General features: G+C 38.4%; 1 protein-coding gene across 1 annotated transcript in view; it reads right to left on the bottom strand.

Annotated features, from left to right (window-relative positions):
• The window catches only part of LOC131066904 (actin-related protein 2), a 167,491-nt gene extending 149,103 nt beyond the window's left edge, over window positions 1-18,388 (bottom strand). Inside the window, exon 1 of the mRNA XM_058001790.2 lies at window positions 18,199-18,388. Coding sequence (XP_057857773.1) covers window positions 18,199-18,240 — 42 coding nt within the window. The 5' untranslated portion in view covers window positions 18,241-18,388. The remainder of the gene's footprint in view (window positions 1-18,198) is intronic.
• Window positions 18,389-19,332: the final 944 nt, after the last annotated feature.

The following is a 19,332-nucleotide window of genomic DNA, read 5'->3' as shown; positions in this document are numbered from 1 at the left end:
CAATGCCAATGGGGGAATGTGAGACTCAGCAGTGTGTTGCAGCGGTCTTAACAGGTGATCTACGTATCCCTCGGCTTGCTCAGCACAAGCTCGATACATATCTCTTTCAGCGGTTATTTCATCTAGCTACCTGAGCATATTCTGCACAGAATCCTTGAATTCTTCTCTCTCCTGCTCTTTGGTCGCTCTTCCTATCGAGATGGATGTGATGCTATAGTCAGCCCATGCGACCTGATCTACTAGTTTGTCTGTGGGCGGAGCAGCAATATGATTCGTCTGATTCCTCTGCTCGTCCTTGGTGATCCTGGAGTAAGTTCTTGGTTTCTTCTTTCCTTTGGCTTGTGCTTCTCCTATCCGAGAGAATATGTCCTCCGGGTTAATTGGTGGCCTGACAGCCGCTTTCCGTTGTGCTCAGGCTATTAACCAGTCATGAGGGATGGTTTGTCCTGATGTAACCACCAACTCCCCACCTTGTTCTCTAGATGTCTCAGCGGACTCACTGCCTATCTGTGGTTCATCGGATGTATAAGGTGGGTTTGGCATTGTATCTGGTCCTTTACTTATAGTTGAGTTTTCTCCCACCTCACTGAGCAATTGATGTGTAGCTTCTAATAGTGGTTGCTCCTCAGTTTTACTAGGCTCTTGGGTTCTATCTTCTTCCTTTTCTCCCTCAACTGTGGTATTATCCCTGGTATCACCTTCTTGGTGTGCCTCGTGCTTGCTTCCTTGCATGGGCTCGTCTATCAATCCCCTGATCTGGCACAATTTCTCCATCTTCGACCTGATTTTCAGGTCCCTCCAAACTAATGATCTGATGAATAATGATGAACAGTAAATACCCAATAGATACTGAGAGGGGGGGGGTGAATCAGTATGGACAAAAACTTCTTCAACAACTTAAACTGCAAAGACTGCACTGACTGGTAAACAATATCACCAATCTAAAACAAGGCACTACCGGTAAAACACAGTATGACTGTAAAAGACATAAACCGGTAACATCTAGATCTTCTCAAAGCCTAATATCTCATCTCAACTTCACCCATATGCTTAAGCAAGTAATACATCAAAAATACAATGACCATTGGATCAGCATGCTTTACCGCTTAACAGAAATCACTAAAACAACACATGAAAAAGCATCACACATAAAACAGTAATTTTTCACGTGGAAACCCAACTGGGAAAAACCACGGTGGGGATGAATACCCACAAATTGTTCTTGAACTCTTCTGAAGTTCGCTCTGTTAGGAGCCTAGTTCGGTTAAAGACTTTACAACAGGTTCTGCTAGGAACCGATCTTGCTAAGGATCACCCGGTTAAGGGATGGCTAAATACCCGATTAGAGGTTAAAACCCTGTTAAAGGTTACCTTGTAAGAGGATTTGAAGAACTCAATGATTTTGAGTCACCCTGTTAAAGGATTTACAAAAAGCCTATTAAAGCTACCCGGTAAAGGGATTTTCCATCTGCTGAAATGGTTAGAAGTCAACAGGTAATACACTGATTTGATAACAGCACTCAATGCCAAGGCAGATCCGCTTCAGTTTCTTTACTTCTGCAATCACACTCTGCGGGTCTCTACTCACTTCTCCGGTCTGGCAAGAATAACTTCACATACATTCATTTGCCAACAACTACAAATGAAAATCATCATCGACCTTATAGACAACAATTAGGTCGGTGGCAAAAACCTAAAACCCTAAGCATCTAGGTTTACAATACAGTCAATCCAATCCTGACCGTTTAAACACATTACATAGGGTAAAACAATCTTGAACAAATCTCAAGACGTTCTCCATTGTCCGTTCTTCACCGCTTCTGGAAGCTGATAACCCATCAAGCGTTCTCCACCATTTACTAAGATTTTGCACATTCCCGAGGTAGATAGAATCAATCTTCTTCATGCAAGATCCTCAAGAAAATTCTTCATGCGCACAAGGCTGACGTGGCAACACGATCTAATCTTCATTTCAATGCTAACTCATCACAGGATGTCGTCAGTCGAATCACACAGACTTGGAATGCATCAACCGAAAACCCTGAAGCTAAGACTACCAACAGGTAGTCATATCAAATGAAACCCCAAACAAACTTTGCGTATACCGGTTCACTTTTTGCATTACCGGTTCATACCATCATACAGCGGTTCACTTGCCAGTTTGCTTACTTCAATATACCGGTTCAATCTTCAGCATATTGACATCAATGACAACATACAATCCCATCATGTCATCAAACTCTGCATATGCCAACATGATCCGTGTCTCTGTTTCTTGCTCACTTTGCGTTTGCGGATCATTTGCCTCCGATGCAACTGGATCATTTTGTGAAGGTGGGGTTGGTAGATGATCAAGCTCGACAACATCATCATCCGAACTGGGATCCTTGGATGAGGTAGTAACTTCTGGCCTCCTAATTGGTATCTTCTCCCTTCTTGTTCTCTTTGATGTCCAGGCTCCCTTACTGGCCTTTGTCGTCTTTCTTTTCTTCTCAGGTTTTTCAACCTCTTCTTCCCTTGGCGCACTTGACGCTCCTTCGTCCTTTGAAGATTGGGAATCAAGATTGCCCATCAGATTATAGGTGAATTGGGTCCCTTCATGAGTTAGCCTTTCTATCTGTTGGGATAGCCAGTTGTCTATATATCTTCTAGGGCCTTCCATGATGGCCTCCAAGTCTGTGATCGGGTCCTGGGCCTAGTTAATGGCCGGTGGGAGGTCTTTAACTACCTCATAATCGTGGGTCTGCAGGCAATCTCCATAATCAACTCCCTGATTCGGGACCTGGCGGTACTCGAAATCTCTCATTTGTTGAACATCTAACCTTGAGTATTCTCGTCGGTAGACCTCAAAGTCATCTAGGTAGCTAGCCCAGTAGTCCTCTATGGATGCCTTAGCTCTGTAATGCCTGCCATGGGCCTTCTTTCCTAGCCCAGCAGGGTCGAAGTATCTCCTAGAGAGATGCTCCTCCAAGCAATACGTTGCCAATTCATCAAAGTATTCCTCGGCTTGCACAGAGTTTTTGAAATAAACATCCTTCTTGCCTATGACCATTGGGAATGTGAACCCCGAATGCTTTTTCTCTCTGAGTATGCTCCTTGTTGGGTGCGCCTATCTTGCAACCTCCATGAGGACCATTCTGTCTGATAGATAACGGGGAAGTCGATATGGTGCACCCTCAAAGCCTAAGATTTTGATATAGGAGAAGCGAGGAAACTGAATGAACCACGCCCCGTACGTCCCTATCAATGTGGTAGCTTGTTGTGACAGCCTTATGTGTAATCCCCCCTGCATCATCCTAACCATGCACATTGTGAATGCATCATTCACACGCTCATACTGACCAACTGCATAGGCAATGTTGTTCTTTTCTCTCTGAGCTATGTTATACTAATGCAACTGAGAATAGCAGTCATATACCTTCACCTGCTTGGGCCCATTCCCAATCTCACCCCTTTTGATCAACCCTAGCAACTGTTGATGCCTAGCAACATATAGACTAAGTAGGAGGTCATGGTGAAATATTTCTTCTCCTCGAGCTCTACTAGTTGCATGTGAATTTTATTGCTAATGATCTGAGCCCAGTCAAACTTAGCCTTTCCATTAAAGACCTGCTCGGTGAAATAGAACATCCAATCCTCATATAGGTTAGACTGGGGAAGCCCCATAACTCGGCTAAGAAGCATGACCATGTCCTCGTACTCATCATTAAACTCACTTCTGTAGATCTTTTTGACGATCCTAGTGCTCGGGGGTCTTCTTACTTTAAACCATTCTTCGTTTATTAATATCTTGCCCTTATTGGGATCCTTGTCGACAGCGAACTGGGCCTCATCAATGGTCTTCACGGTGGTGCGTTCAGGCAGCGGGATGTCAAATGCTTCCCCAATGGCCTCAGGTGTGAAGTCGGCTATTACCATTCTCTTTGCCACCACCATTCTTGTTTCCCGCTAATAATGCCTTGCGGCCTCGACCACAAGCTCATAATTTTGTACTGTCGGTGGGAAACCAGAAACCTGTGCGATGCCACTTTCTACCATTCGCCTGGGTTTGCCATATGCATTTGGAGCATACACTGTCTCCGAAGTCTTGAATGTTTATATGCCCAAGGTCTGTATCCCCAACATTATCCCGACCTCGACCACAAGCTCATAATTTTGTATTGTCGGTGGGAAACCAGAAACCTGTGCGATGCCACTTTCTAGCATTCGCCTGGGTTTGCCATATGCATTTGGAGCATACACTGTCTCTAAAGTCTTGAATGTTTATATGCCCAAGGTCTGTATCCCCAACATTATCCCACTCACTCTGGACCTTTGACTCTTTGATCACCCCCCCTTGATACTGAAATTTCATTTTTTCCAGCTTGCGGGGAATGTCGGCTCTGGAGGTTTGTGATGTTTCTGGTGCATCGAGTACCTTTGAAGACTCTGTCACTTGATTAGGCACTTATCTTGCACACCCAGACACAGATTACGAGACAGGTTTTAAAGCGAAAACACGGGTTAGTAGTGCCAGAAGATGGTGTTAGCATAAAAAATTGTTAAACAGCCAGACAATTTAAAGTTTGAAAACGTCCTAGAACAAGCTATTTAAACAATCTTAATTCCGCATTTTAAATACAATCGGGATACTGAAGATTGGTTGGTTTTTATTTCGGGTAATTGATATTCTTGAAGCGGGATTTTGAAATGAGTTGCTCTCTAAGCCGTTGAAGAGCAAATAGCTGCAAATGAAATCGGTTTTTGTGATTGAGTATTTTAAGTTTTCAAATTTGTTTCACGTTGATTGTTTTGAAGATGATCGTGCGCGTTTAAACAGTCTCCAGAAAGATGATCTTATACGTTTTGCAGTTTCGAGCCAAGATTCCTAGATTTTGTCTAAGTCTTGGTTTCAATTGGAAAGTCGATTTTTAGCAAATGATGGATATCCCTAGGGTGTTTACTTTTTCAAACTTAATTTGAACTTACTTTGTATTCAAACCCTAGGTTAACAAACATGATAATTTTGCACAATTTTAACCATTTGGAATCGAAATTCGAACATACCTAGCGATTTTGTTTGTCAAACGACTTTGGCTAAAGAGAGACCCCTTTTGCGAGCTTGGAGATTTTAACTTGTTGGCGCGATTTAGAACCTATTGTTTGGTTTTTGGCTTTGAAGAAAACCCTCTACGTGATGGAAGACTGTTCAAAGTTTTCGGCTTATGAATCGTTTTTCTCCTTTTCGCGAGATTCTTCCTTCAGTCCCGCGAAGCTTATAAAAATGTCGAGCTTTCTTCGTCTCTACACGCAATTTCAGGCCTGTGTGGTTTGCTCTTTACTAACCCTTTCACAAAAAACGAATTTCGGGCTACTTGGTGTTTTTGCGTGATTTGGCATTGTTATGATTTTCGGCTCATTGAGTGATTCTGCGCAATGGAAAACGTTTTATTTCCCCCCTCACCTTTTTGATTCTTTAACGCTTTTTGCGAATTTTAGAGCTTTTGCTATTTTCATCTTTTCGCCCCCTTTGATACTGCTTATGAGATGATATCACGCAATTCTAGACATATTGTTTTCGGCTGAAAAGATGGTTTTACTAGTCTTTTTATCACTTTCAGCCTAAAAGGCGACTTTGCAAACTTTGGTGATTTCAGCCTTTAAGGACCCTATTTGCGATTTTTGAATTTTGAAGCCTTTTCAGCCAAATAGACTCCTTTGTGCGACTTTAGGTTCCCTTTTCACCTTTTCGACATACTTCGCTATTTTGTGTGTATTTCATACTTGTTCATATTCGGCTAAACGAAGAGATTGGCGCGATTTTACCTTGCTTCTTATTTTTGGCCTAAAAGGACTGATTGCGTGAACTTAACTCTTTTGCTCAGCTTCGCCCTATTTGAGCCCTTTGCGAACTTGTCTTCTTTTATGATTTTCGGCCTGAACGAGTTCAATAGCGCGATTTTCGAGCTACTTGGTGATTTGGAGAGGTGCGCGAACTTATTCCATTTAGCCAATTTCGGCTTAGAAGCCGACTTTGCAAGTTTAAGGTGTTTTCAGCTTATAAAAAGTCATTTGTATGAACTCAGACTTTCGTTTTCTTTTCGGCCTAGAAGAGTAATTTGTGAACTTTAAGTGTTTTGTCTTTTCGACCTTAGAGGCCAATTTTACAAACTTACGTTTTGTTCATTTTAACACCTCGGCCTATTCAGTCAAAAAGTGAGATTCCTTAGTTCGCCTTGAGTATCAAGCTTCAAACCTGCCGATGACCAATCTTGGATTTGTCAACATCTTGGGACTTCACCCCAAGCTCTTCCTCACTTAGGTAGCCAGTTCAAGACCCTCCTTTAGCTCGACAATCTAATTCAAATGCAACATCTTGCTTCTCATTTTCAAGATGCAAATCCTCCAATATCTAGGACTTAGGACGTTTGATCCGTTTATAACTCCAGGTTGACTCGATTTCAAATTGGATCATCCTATCAGAGCTCAAAACTTCTAACAATGGCACCTTCTCTCTATGAATTTACCAAAACTTCCTACTGGGGACCTCAGCGAGGGCAAGACAAGAAAGGGGGGACCCTGTCGATGACAAGGAGTGTGTGCAAGGCACAACAAGTCGCAGTTGTTAAATTCATATTTACAAGAATATTAATCCACATTATCAAATCAACAATTTTGGCCAGGATTTCAAGTTTACATGTTCTTGCTATAGTGTTTTTATTATTTTTAGGTCTTATGTGATGTTTTAAAAGTGGTTTTAACATTCAAAAAGGCAGCATTTGGATGTAATTTAAAAGTATTTTTTAATACTTGGTGGGGAAAAAGCAAAATAAAATAAAATAAAATAGAGGGCTTGAAGAAAAGTACCTATAAAAAGAAAGTCAAGGCTCGCATGAAAGGATTCGTTATCATTATTTCAAATTAGAACTCTCAAGGACGGAAACCCTTGGTTGGGGAATTTCTCGAGAAAAACCTTCTTAAAATCTCTTTGGAATTGACGATGAAAACTCTCATCTCCAATTAAGCAATTCTACCTCAAGGATCACATTTGGATTTATTGGTTGTGCTTGTTCAATTCATATTTGCAAGAAAATTACTCCACATCATCAAAACAGTATTTTAGCTGAGGTTCAATTTTAAATGTTGCTGCTACAGTTATGCTACAGTAAACATGCTGATTTTATTATTATTTCACATTATTTGGAGTTTTCAGTCATCATTGTTGCAAGCAAATTATTATACCAGCAATTTTATTTAAGATTTGAAGGGCATTAATTGCTGTGTCTATTTGTATTCAGCCATCAGCTTCAGAGGCAAATTGACATTGTTACAGAAGATCTGCTGCCGTATGGTTAGAGTTCTATTTATCCTTGCAATTATTAGTATTGAAATTTACATTGCTGTCTTTCAATATTATATATGGCTAAATGTATGCTATTCAATGCCGTTATTATTTCATTTGCTGGCTGTTATTGTAATGTCCCTTGTCAATTAAAATATCAGATCTGAAAACCCTTTAAAGACGATTTTATTATAAGGTCAATAGCATAACTCAATACTTTATTATAAAGTCAATTAATAAATGTTCAAACTCATTCTATTTTAATGAGTTAAATATTGTAGTGTCATAAATTACACCCCGTGTAATTCTACGCTACATAAGCGCCTCCACTTTACACCAATTGGAGGTCTTCTTGACCGCCTTGTCCTTTTGTCCACTTCACTTGCCTTGTCAACCTCCACCTTGTCCTTTTCCCAACTCTACTGACTATTTGACTCATAGACACTAGTGTGCCACGGAGATGTCCACGTGCCACGCTAGCGTCCCATGAATCTGACATTTGAAGGTGGTTGTTTGAGCATTGTGCCTATGCCTGGAAGATGCTTGTAATGCCTCTGTGTGCATCCACCGACATCCGTTTCATCCCAGCATGCTTAACTTCCCTCTTGGAGCTCATTTTGCCTCTCTGGTTGCTCATTCGAACTCTCTCTTGGGATTTACGCTTGCTCATTCTCACTTGGAAGCTCTCTTTCATTGTATACTTGGCTCTCACACGTTGCTACCATCATCATGTTTTGAGGAAGATCGGCTTCTTCTTCTTCTCCAGCTAGCAAACTTCTCGTTTTGGGTGTGGAAGGGGAGTCTTCTTCTTCCTCTTTCTTTTATCATCTCCATAGCATATTATCTATTATTATTGTTGCATCTTTTATCTACTAATTCCACTATTATCGCATCTATCTATCTTGGCTGTCCGTGGAGGTGGAAACACCAAAGTGGGGGTCTGACTGTGGAAGGCCTCTAAAACACAGCCACAACCTTTCATCTCTGTTTGCCTTGTGTGCAGGTTGCCGAGTAGATTCAAGGAGCTACCTAGAGACTTCAAGTGTGGACAGGTTGTGAGATTACATCTCTTTCCTCTTCCCTTTCATTATTTCATAGATAATCGCATTTACTTTTTCGCATTGTTATTCACTTCATTTCTGTTATTTAGGCACATTTCCGTCACAGTCCATTCTCTGTACGAACTCTGTGACTTTGTCCATACAAGACGCCAGTGCATCATGCTATCATCTTAGACCCACGCGTGCATGCTCAAACAGAGAGTGATTGAGTCGCATCAAAGGGCATCTGTGACACGTTCAGTCTCATCTAAGGGGTACCTAACAGTCTTATACTTGGTACTGCACCCGAGTGGAGAGGCCGATTAGTGAGTCCCCAATTGGTGTTCACCTGCCTATCAGAGTGGTTCACTTTTTCCCCTCTACAAATATGTATACTCATTATGAGGCTTTGTAATATTGTTTTAAATATTTTATATAGTCTGAAAAGAGAAAGTTAGTTACAAGTTAGTTAGCATGAAGGAAAGCCTATAAATACAATCATTTTCAATGTGAAATGGATTCTACTCTTGAATTGTACAGGAGCATAAAGAGTTTGTCAGCTCTTCATTTCTAGACTGAAGAAAGAATGATATGGCCGGTCTATGAGGAAGGTTATTGTCTCTTTATGCTGTAGAATATTCTCACGTTGAATTTACAGCTACTCTTTCAAGAGTTTTCTGTCATGTGGAGAATGCAAATGTTTTCATTCATATACATGTTTAACCTATTCAACTAGGAGGATATAATAGGTAGTTTACTGATATGCGAGTCATGAAACACTATGTGTATGCATCTTTCTGAATGTTGGACAGCATTCCGTCTTTAAAACCTTAGTGGCATTCTTTTCTTTCAATTAATCTTTTTTAGGGAATGAATCTTTGTGTTCATTCTTCTCCTTTTTGGAAACTTTTTGTTCTTCTTTTTATCTTTATCAGGAAATGTAGTCTTGGCCTTATATCAGCCATAGGGTTTCCTCTCTTGTATTCAGGTTTTAGTTTCTGCTTCTTTCCTGATTTATAGTTAAAAGAATACCCGTAAAAACCCCAAAATTACATCTTATGAAGGAAGCTGCCCCTCTCAAATGGAGAGGAAAATTGTTAATCCAATAGTAGTTTCTCCAAATAAATCTATTTATCAACAAATAAGCTACTCAAAAAATGTCATGGAAGTCTTATAAAACTCAAACAAAGGATTGCAATGTCTCTATATCCTCCACTTCAACACCTCATGCAACCCAAAGCATAGTTGAAAAACTCAGACACAACAAAAACTAGCCAGACCCAAAAAAACTCGACTTGGCAAAAATTCAACAACTTAAAAAATTGCTTAAATACTTTAAAAACACAATTTTTTTGCAAAATTCAAAGAGAAAATATATCCAATGAGTTCATAAATGAATACAAAAGTGTTTTCTATTAAATTTGATTCATTTGAATACAAATTGAGTAAAAAATCACATCATCATGTGAAATACTGATACAATAGTTATTTGGCAACTATTATGAATTTATGACGATTGCCTTTGAGAATCATCATCATAATTCATAAATTGCATGTTACAATATTTGACATCGTCCTCTTCCCTAGTCTAATGAAAACTTGGGGAGGTTCTAATCTTTGCACTCTATTGTAGCTCCTCACTCGACATTGAAGATTGTATTATATTTTATAATAATAATGGCATTTGAATTTTTGATACTCATATATGATACTTTATCATTGATCAATGATACTATGATAGTGATAAAGATAATTGTCTAAGTTGTTGATTCTTGTCTCCACTCCCAAATCCCTCATCTTAATCAAATTTCTTGTATGAGAAGACATTCCAACAACTAGTGGGGGTCTAGGAGTAGAGATTCCAATGGGGTTGAGGGCCGACACCCCTCTAGGGTTCTAAGGAAAATGCCCCCAACAAGTTCAAGGGGTAGGGCCCCTCATGGAAGTCTGGGGGCAATGCCCCCAACGAGGTTGAGGGACAACACCCCCACCACCAAGCCCAAAAAAAGGCCTCGAAACCACACAAAGCTTCTTGTCACACAACATTTCACAATTTTATCACTTAGAGAGAAATTAGGTATTTGGTACATTTTTATAAAGAATGTTTGCTCTCCAAGTCTTATGTGAGGAAGCATGAGAGGCGTTCATGAATATAGGGTAAAACCATGACTTATTTTACTATATCTTCCAAAAAAAAATTGTGTTGTTTAGCATTTTAATGTGACTGTCGAGTTTTTTGTCAAACTTGTTGAGTTTTTGGCGAGTACTCACCAAAACAATCGGCAAGTACTTGCCAAAAATTCAGCAAGTTTCCTAGCGAGTAAATATGGGAAACCCCCGTTTTGTATTTTAAATTTTTACTTGGCCAATATGCCAACTTTGACCCAAAGTATGAAAAATAAAGGAAACTCCTTGTGTTTGTAGCAACTAGTGATTGTTATTGTTTTTTTAGTTGGAATGGGCTGATCAAATAATTTCTTAAGAGTCTTTGATAGCTAAACCGAGATTGTAACTTTTGTGTATGCTCTACTTGTATGCTTCACAACCTGAAGAAAGAATAACTAAAGGGAAATAGTTATACTTGTAGCACCTAGTGATTATTTTTACTTTTTAATTGCAATGAGCTAATCAGATAATGTCTTAGCAATCTTCAATAAATAAAAGAAGGCTTGTTTATATATGTATATCGTATCCTCTACTGTCATGCCCCGCCTAGGGTTAATACAAATCACAGCATAAAGAGAAAACAGTTTAAAAAAAATGAGAAGCCGACCTAGGGTTTAAGTGCAAACAATAAAAGATGATCACCAGATAACTATGGACCGACCAATATTAGGAATAAAATAGCAATAGTAGTTATTATTAAGAGAGCCGATTAAGCCCAGGAAAATAATTATTCTAGAGGCCAACTAGGCTAAGAGATTAATTATCAGCAGTTTTAAGTGGCCAACTAAGGTTAAGGGAGGATATTTATACCAAGAATCAACCCCTCGTTTCCCTTAACAACAGCAGTTAGGAAAGGCTATGATTACTTTATAAAACAGTCATTTGTTTATTCCCAGGGCAGCAATTAGGTTAAGAAGGGACACCTCAATTATGAGGAGTTTATACCTTAAGAAAGTGGTGACTCCTCATCCCTTCTTGAGGGATATTTAAGGTGAATCACTTCATTGGGAAGAGGCATCAAGGAAGGATTTGAATCAGATCAGAGCAGATCAACTAAAGTAGAAATAGCAGAAAGAATTCAGATCTAATCTGCATGCATCATCAAGCAATCAATCAAAGAAAAGACAACAGCAATCAAGCATATAAATCGATCAGAACAATCATCAGAGGCTTATTATATATAGCAGACAATAGCAATCTTATTCATCTTTGTGGTATGCAGCATGATAATGATTTAATGCATAATTCCTTACATATTGATGTAGGCAATAATATGTATGCAACATAATAACACATTTGATACATAACCTCTCACATATTGGATATAGGCAATAATGTGAAACACCTAGATTCGTATTCTATTCACCAAATTGCTGCAATCAATCATGACGAGGTAAATAAGGGAATACAAGGAAGGAGAACTGATATGAGATCCTCTTCTAAGTATGCCACCACATGGTGGATGGCTGGCGGCCTGTCACATGAGGCCAAGGGGAGCAAGGTGTATCCCGCCCTTGGGGCTTAGATGGGAAGTATACTCTAGGCACCCTATTGTGGTTTCCCCTCCAACCTCTGCCATGGTGGAATGTTGGAATGGATTTAAAGAAGTCCCAATCATAGGAGGATGAAAAAGGTGGCACATAAAGGAAGGGCAGAGACAAGCTTCCCCACTAAGTACACCACCTCATGATGGATGGATGGCGGACTGTGTAATGTCCCCTTCTTCGCAGTGATTAGTTTAGTGGTCCATTGGCCTATTTCAGAGACCCATAGGCTATTTGGAAAGGAGAATTAGGGTTTCCAACTTTTGTGGAGTTCTGCACAAGCTTTTTAGGGTTTACCAGGAGGGAATTCTTCAGTTCTGTCTATGGTTTCCTTCTGGGTTTTTCATGAGCTCCAAAGTGGTATAGCATGCATTTGATTCTTTGGTGAAGTGAGAACTTAATATTTTTAGTAAGTTAGGGTTTGGCTATTTGGATGATGCTGTCTTACTAAGCTTTCCAAGCTCTTTCTCCTGGTGCGAAGATCATGTTTTTCGGAGGAGTATTTCATGACTTACTATTTTTAGTAAGTGGCAGTATTGAGCAATTCTATTTTTAGCAGTTTGGATAGGGTCCCGATCCTGTAGTAGTTCAATGGTCTTCATTGCTCACCTTCATCCTGGATTTTGTTGATAATCAGTATTGGGATCATAAGTGAATTAATTAAATATTATTTCCCTATCCTAAAGTTTAATATTTAATTATTTTATTACTGATTAATGATATATTGGGCGACTTAGGAAAAGACATATTTTTATCTAATATCAATGTTATATTTTCCTAAGTTAGGCGTTGAAATTTGAAGAATGCATTAAGTTATTATTGAAGACTTAGGCAAGTTCGAACTTGTTGAATTATTGGTTAAAATGCAACTTGGGCGCCCACCTTAGGAAATGGAATGAAATGTCATATGGACGCCATATGTTAGTGAAATGAAATGAAATTTGGAGAGGTGAATTTGTGAGCATTTACATTTGAATTTTAGAGGGAAAAAACTATAAATACAGGTGCTTGGCCTCCCATTTGGGGATCAAATGAATTTGCATCGTTATGCTGCCGAATTGGCGACTGAAAATCTGAGCTTCGAAGTGTGGCTTCCTAGCTAAGTCTCAGTTTCGTACTTGCAAGATAGTACCTAGCTGTGTCCATGTATTCCCACTGCTGTTGGTGAGTGAGTTGCAGATTGTGGAGTGTTCTATTTGGGATTGGAGTGTTTTTAGGTTGCTGGTCGCGGGACTGCTGAAAGTGTATTTTGCTCACACCTCTTGACCAGGCGATTCCATCATTCTGGGTACCGGCTCATCCTTCCTTCCTACCACTGGCGATGCATATTGTAAGTTTTTAGCATCTTATTTTGAGTGTGGATTTTTATATTGCAAATTGAACTTCCCAGGTTAGGCGTTGGTTTTGTGAATGCATTGGGAAGCGTGCAAAATAAAAATGGGTGTTTCGATGGCTTTCCTTGGGTTCGTTTTCATTGTAGCAGGTATAGCTATTATTTAGAACAGATTTTGGGTGAATTGGGTGAGTAATGAGAGAGTTATGAGCGTTTTAGACTTTTAGTGAATCCATAGGCTGCTGGTTTTGCAATTTCAGCCTGCAGATTTTGATGTTAGCAGAAATTTCATGTTCTTATTTGGATATTCAGCATTACTCTCTTCTCACATTATCTTGATTATTGTAAGGTTAAGTAGTAGTACTACTAACCAATTCTGGTTTGTAACTCTCACCCTGCTGAAAAGTGGAAGAGGCTGGCTTGCCGCCTATTTTCAAGTAAATTGTAATTCAGTCCTCCCACTGCATAAGTGGTCGAGTGATGTCTGAGTGTAACGGTCCTCCCGCTGCATAAGCAGTTGAGTTGAGATTGTTTTGTAATTTCAATCCTCCCGCTCAAATATCGCGGTTGAGTGATTTGTGCCTTTGTATGTTTCTCTTGGCTGGTTCACCGCCAAGTTTCTTGCATTCCCGCTGGATAAGCAGAAGGGGCTGGCTTGCCGCCCAAGCATTGTATTGTTTCCAGTTATTTGAAGCTAACGATCCCCTCAACACCGTATGCTCTCACCTTCCCACATTGGACACTTGGTGATCAGAAAGTGGAAGGGTTGAATTTTCCAACAAGTTTTCAGTTTATGCTTTCTAACCTTAACGGGTTATCTGTTTGTGGATGATTATTATTGGCCTAAAAAAAAAAAAAAAATAACTAGGATATTATAGACTGCCATGTGGGGCCAAGAGGGATGGTATATCCGCTCTTGGGCTTAGTGTAAGGATTGCTTTGGGCACCCTATCATGTCTCCTCATCCAAGCTCTGTTATGGTTGAGCCCCAATAATGAATTATAGATATTATATGATTTATTTCAATAAGATGGTTATGAATATATGTTCTTTAACCCTAGTAGAAATGATTGATTTTATGAATTATATTTTTGATAATTGTTTAACATGATTGTAGGATCTCAACGAGGATCTTTCTTGCTTAAACATTTTTTTTGGGTAAAGTTATATCTCTAACTATATTACATTTCTTGTTTTTATTGAACTTGTGATTCTAAGGCAAAATTTAGGGTAATTCCCAAAAGGGGCTATTTCATCTGCTTTTGCACCTCATGCAACCTAAATTAAGAAAAACAAAATGAAAATCATTGTGTAGAATTAGAAATTAAGTCTTAGGTTCTCATTTTATGTAATAAAAAGGATGTTACACTTTCCATTGCCAGTATGAGTTCCTTAGTAACAATCAAGAATTTAAAATGTTGGGAAATCCAGAAAGTGGGAGTGGAAAATGGGGGAGGGAAGGGCACATAAAGGCAGCCCTCAAAGTGAGATTTCAATTGGAAGTGTCGTCAACTTCGCTTGCCTTTCCAAGTTGTTGGAAAAACATACTAAGAATCCATTCAATAAGAAGGTTCCCCTAAAACAATTTGCAAAAAGATTAGAAGTTAGCAAAATTGTTAATTCATGGGGGATATGCCTATGGAAATGTCATTTTTCCAACCCTAAATACTATGGCAGCATTACTAGAGTGAATATACACTCTGAAACATTGCCGATAAAGGGTTGGGGTGTGTTGTTAGCTCTCACTTGAACAAAGAGTTAAGATAATGAAATTGTGAAATGGTGACATCTTCACCCATTTTGTTACAACGGCACTATAAGCTTCTACAACTATTGGTACTTTACATGCACAAGTTCGTAATTTTGCATCAAGTGGCAATAAAGCTATAGGGAAACACAAGACCACGAATTCATCTCCAAACTCAATGTTAGATATGTTCAATGTACAAGCTAGAAATGAAAAAGATGTCGTTGAAAAATTATTCTTTGCCAATAGCATTGGAAACTTCATTATTTCCAATAGCAATGCATTCCATGTTGCTCACTCTCCTTATTTTGAGGAAGCCATGTCCAAGGCTACATGAGTAGGTAAATCATGTGGGACCAAGGGAAACAAAATTGAATCCTACTATCATGCATAGCAATATTTTAAATTAAATGAAAGAAATGAACGCCACATAGGTTTCATATGGTTGCAACATTATCATGGATAGGTGGAAAGACATTAGAAAACCTACTCTCATCAATATCATGTTCACATGTAAGGAGGGGCCTTCCTTAGGCGAACTGATTATTCGGGGAATCACAAGGATGTAGAATTCCAATTTCAAATCCTCAAAGATGCCTTAACTTCTCAACTAAGGCTTTGAATGCCTTAAACTTCTCAAAAGCTACAACCTTTTTTTTTTTAAATGATAACCCATGTCATCCTAGAATAATCATCAATCAGCAGCATTAAGTAGCTCTCACCTTGTAAAGTGTTTGTTCTTGTCGACCTACAGAGGTCTGTATGGACAAGTTCCAAGGGTTTTGATCTAGTCTATCAAGAAGAACAAGATTACCTTTAGAAGAGAAAAGAAGCTAGAATTAATACTCAAGTATCAACAGACACCAATGGCCTGATTAAGTATGCAGCACAAGTAAGATCAGGAGGGGGATAACTTGCAGCAAGAATCAATCGGAGTGCCACTAAGGATACTTGATGAGCTAGGGTCCAAGCGATTCAAAGAGTCAAAATGATAATTATCCTAAGTCATTTTCATAGCACATTGGCAACAAAGCATATAGATTGTTTAAGCCTGACTACTTGCTTAGTTCAACTTTATTATTTGCATAATAGAATTTGTGATTTTATGTTGTTTTTTCAATCTTGATCTTGACTCAAACTCTTCAATTTTTTTCCATCTATCATGAATTGTAAATCTAATATTGTCCTTTTTCAGAAAGCAATGGTTTATCCATTTCAAATTTATATTTCAAAATGTATAATATAATGTATTACTATTATTGTACTTACTCGTGACTAATCATATTCATCATATGAAATTATACTATAAGGTATTTCATTATTTGTGTTTGTCCCACTTTTGTAGAAGGATTCCATATAGCAATGGGAAATCTAGGCATGCACGTGTATTGATAAGAGAATTTTAATTTTTAAATATAACCAAAATTTTCAAACAAATTAACTATATCGCTGTATACATAGGCAAGAGTCTAATGATTTAGATATGTTGTGGTACTATTTGAAAAATCGGAAACCCAAATTGAAGGTAAAAATTTAGTAGATTAGGAGACCCACTGAATTGCAGTTAGCAACTGTAGTTCCACAAAGTAACGTGAACTAGTTGGAGAGAAGAAGTCATAAAAATGTGTGAAAATGCACCCAGATAGGTCTATTACCGAGGTCTTTCTTCATGATGACCATGCCTATTACTGAAATCTTCCTTCAAAACACCCTAATTTCATCCGATTTCATAGTTAATTCAAAACTTGGAGAACCTACTTATAAAGTATCCAATCTCCTCATCCCAAGGGTTAAGATGGCATCCGTCTTTTTTCTCCATAATCAATTTTATATGCTTCCTTTTAATTGGTTTGATCCTGACATCTATAATCTTCAGCATAGGCATGGATGTTTCTTCATTAATTGCAAGTTTAATATTCGGAATTGGCCCCACCCTTTATTCTATCTTTATCATTTGTAAAATGCACTGTTGTTCTATGAAAAGAGATCAAAGAAAGTGTGATCATATTTTTACAGGCATTTGCCATTGAAATTATTGGTAATTCTTTTCCTAAACTGCATTCTTGTGCTATGACTCTTTCCTTAGCATAGCATAATCTTGTGTGTATCAAGGTATGTCCGCTAAAAAATGCAAACATCTTTACATGAATTTCTTTAGAATTTCTTAATATGATTTGCAGTGCTGTCATCTAACCTAAGATGATTGAATTTCTTTGTTACGTAACTGAAGCTTCCATGGTAACTTCCAATTAGATATTTACATTTGAATTTTTAATTGTGTGTACTAGGTCGTTTAATTGATGACTAGGTTTTTCTTCTGTGACCTAGAGTGTAAAATGGTAATACGTGCAAGACGAAGGGGCCTACAAAATGCATAAGCCCGTGTCATGTTCGTGCAGGCAAGGAGGAAGATGTTAATAAAGTACCCAAAAGATCCGATCAAGGCCGTCCCCATAGGAGCAAAAATATAGCAAAAAGTCTATTGTTGTTTATCACTTTCGCACCCAAATTTACGTAGGTTTGAACTTGTTCCTTTGAATTCAAATCGTCTGTGACTGGCAATGCTTCCGGTGATGGGAGATTGTAAGTAGCCATCTGTAGAAAACTATACAGTTACTACAATCTCAATTTTGACTGATTCCCAACATAGACAACAACAAAAAGGTTTGAATGGTTTCAGCATTTTCCACTGCCGCGGATGTCTGAATTATCACTATTAATTTGTGTAGAGAATGTTATGATCGGAAACAATGTACAATTGGACTAAGAATTTATGTCTAGACAGAAAAAAACACCCGCCTGCTGGCCAGCTGGACATAGACTGGGCAACAGAACTTATTTAAGAAAAAATACAAAATTACAACAGCCCCGTAACAAAACGATAAATATGGATAATAGAGAGAACTAGGGCACACTTAATAACATTCACTACCATGCAATGCTCTAATGGATATATACAGAAAATGCTAAGGAAGGCTGTGATTGTAAAGGAAACAATGACATTTGAAAGAGACGCAATAAATATTAGTGAAATTCATGAGACTCACTCCGGTTCCATTATCACAGACCAACACGTTGTTAGCTGCCATTTTTACCACTTCCTCCTCGCTTCACTGTAAACCCAATCAATTGCACTGCGTTCAAATAAACTACGGAGCTTCAAAATCCCCAGCCTCGGTATATTTGATATTGAGGGCTCAGCTAGCCTTTTAACTAGTGTTTATTGATCTTTTCTAAGCAATGTTGTGAACTTTTTTATAGAATTTCTTAAACATAGGGATCTATTATTAAATATTATTAATTGAATGAGTTTCAATGACATCTACACACCATCGGTTTATGGGATCACCAGTATTTTTGTTGACGACTTTCAAGTTTCTTTCAATGTCTATAAAGTTTTTAATATAGAAATTAAGGTTTTTATTATTAAAGTTGATGATTCCATCTTTATCTTTTGGAGAAATATGATGACAAAGGTTCGCCTCTGATTTATAGTCATGACTACTTAATAATTCTTAAGATGTTTCAAGACTTGATTCTTATGTTAGGCTTGTGGATGTGTTCTTTTTACCACCCTCTCCTTTTTTTGTGAATATTGTACTATTTTAGTTTTATTAGAGCAAAGTTAAATAGGATATATTTATCAAAACGAAATTAGAAAACAATTAATTTAGTTATTTTTCTTTTCTAATGTTGATTTTTAATTGTTTATTTTTATGCTAGACTCTTTTGTTTTCTAAAACTTATTTTGAAATGATCAAAACGGTAGGAGATGTGTTGCACGATGCTGGTTTTCATTTTTCCTACTTGTTTCTATCTGTTTGGGCATATGGAGCATGGGTGGTTGTTTCTATAGTGAGTCAAGTGGGATTTTTTTGGTATTTGGACGGGTGGGGTCTAGAGATTTCTAGCTTGTGGTGGAGGTTTACTTCTGACCTATGGCTAAGTGTGTGGATTTTTGTAGTAGCGAGGGAGCTTAGGGTTTGGAAGAGTCGATGTGTGAAGAGTTTAAAATCTAAGGAGGGATTTGGACTCCGAGAGTTGGAAAGAAAGGTCTCTCCCTTCTCCTTCGTCTTTCCCATTTCTGGTTTTTTTCGTTACCTTTTGATGAACGGTTCTAGAGCTACATTAAATCTGTCAAACTATAAGGCTATGGAGAGAGCAAAGTCTTCTTCTCAGCT

The sequence above is a fragment of the Cryptomeria japonica genome, chromosome 9, assembly GCF_030272615.1.
Source record: "Cryptomeria japonica chromosome 9, Sugi_1.0, whole genome shotgun sequence".
NCBI classification, from domain to species: domain Eukaryota; kingdom Viridiplantae; phylum Streptophyta; class Pinopsida; order Cupressales; family Cupressaceae; genus Cryptomeria; species Cryptomeria japonica.
The sequence above is the reverse complement of the archived record's forward strand: the minus strand, read 5'-3'. Positions and strand labels throughout refer to the sequence as shown.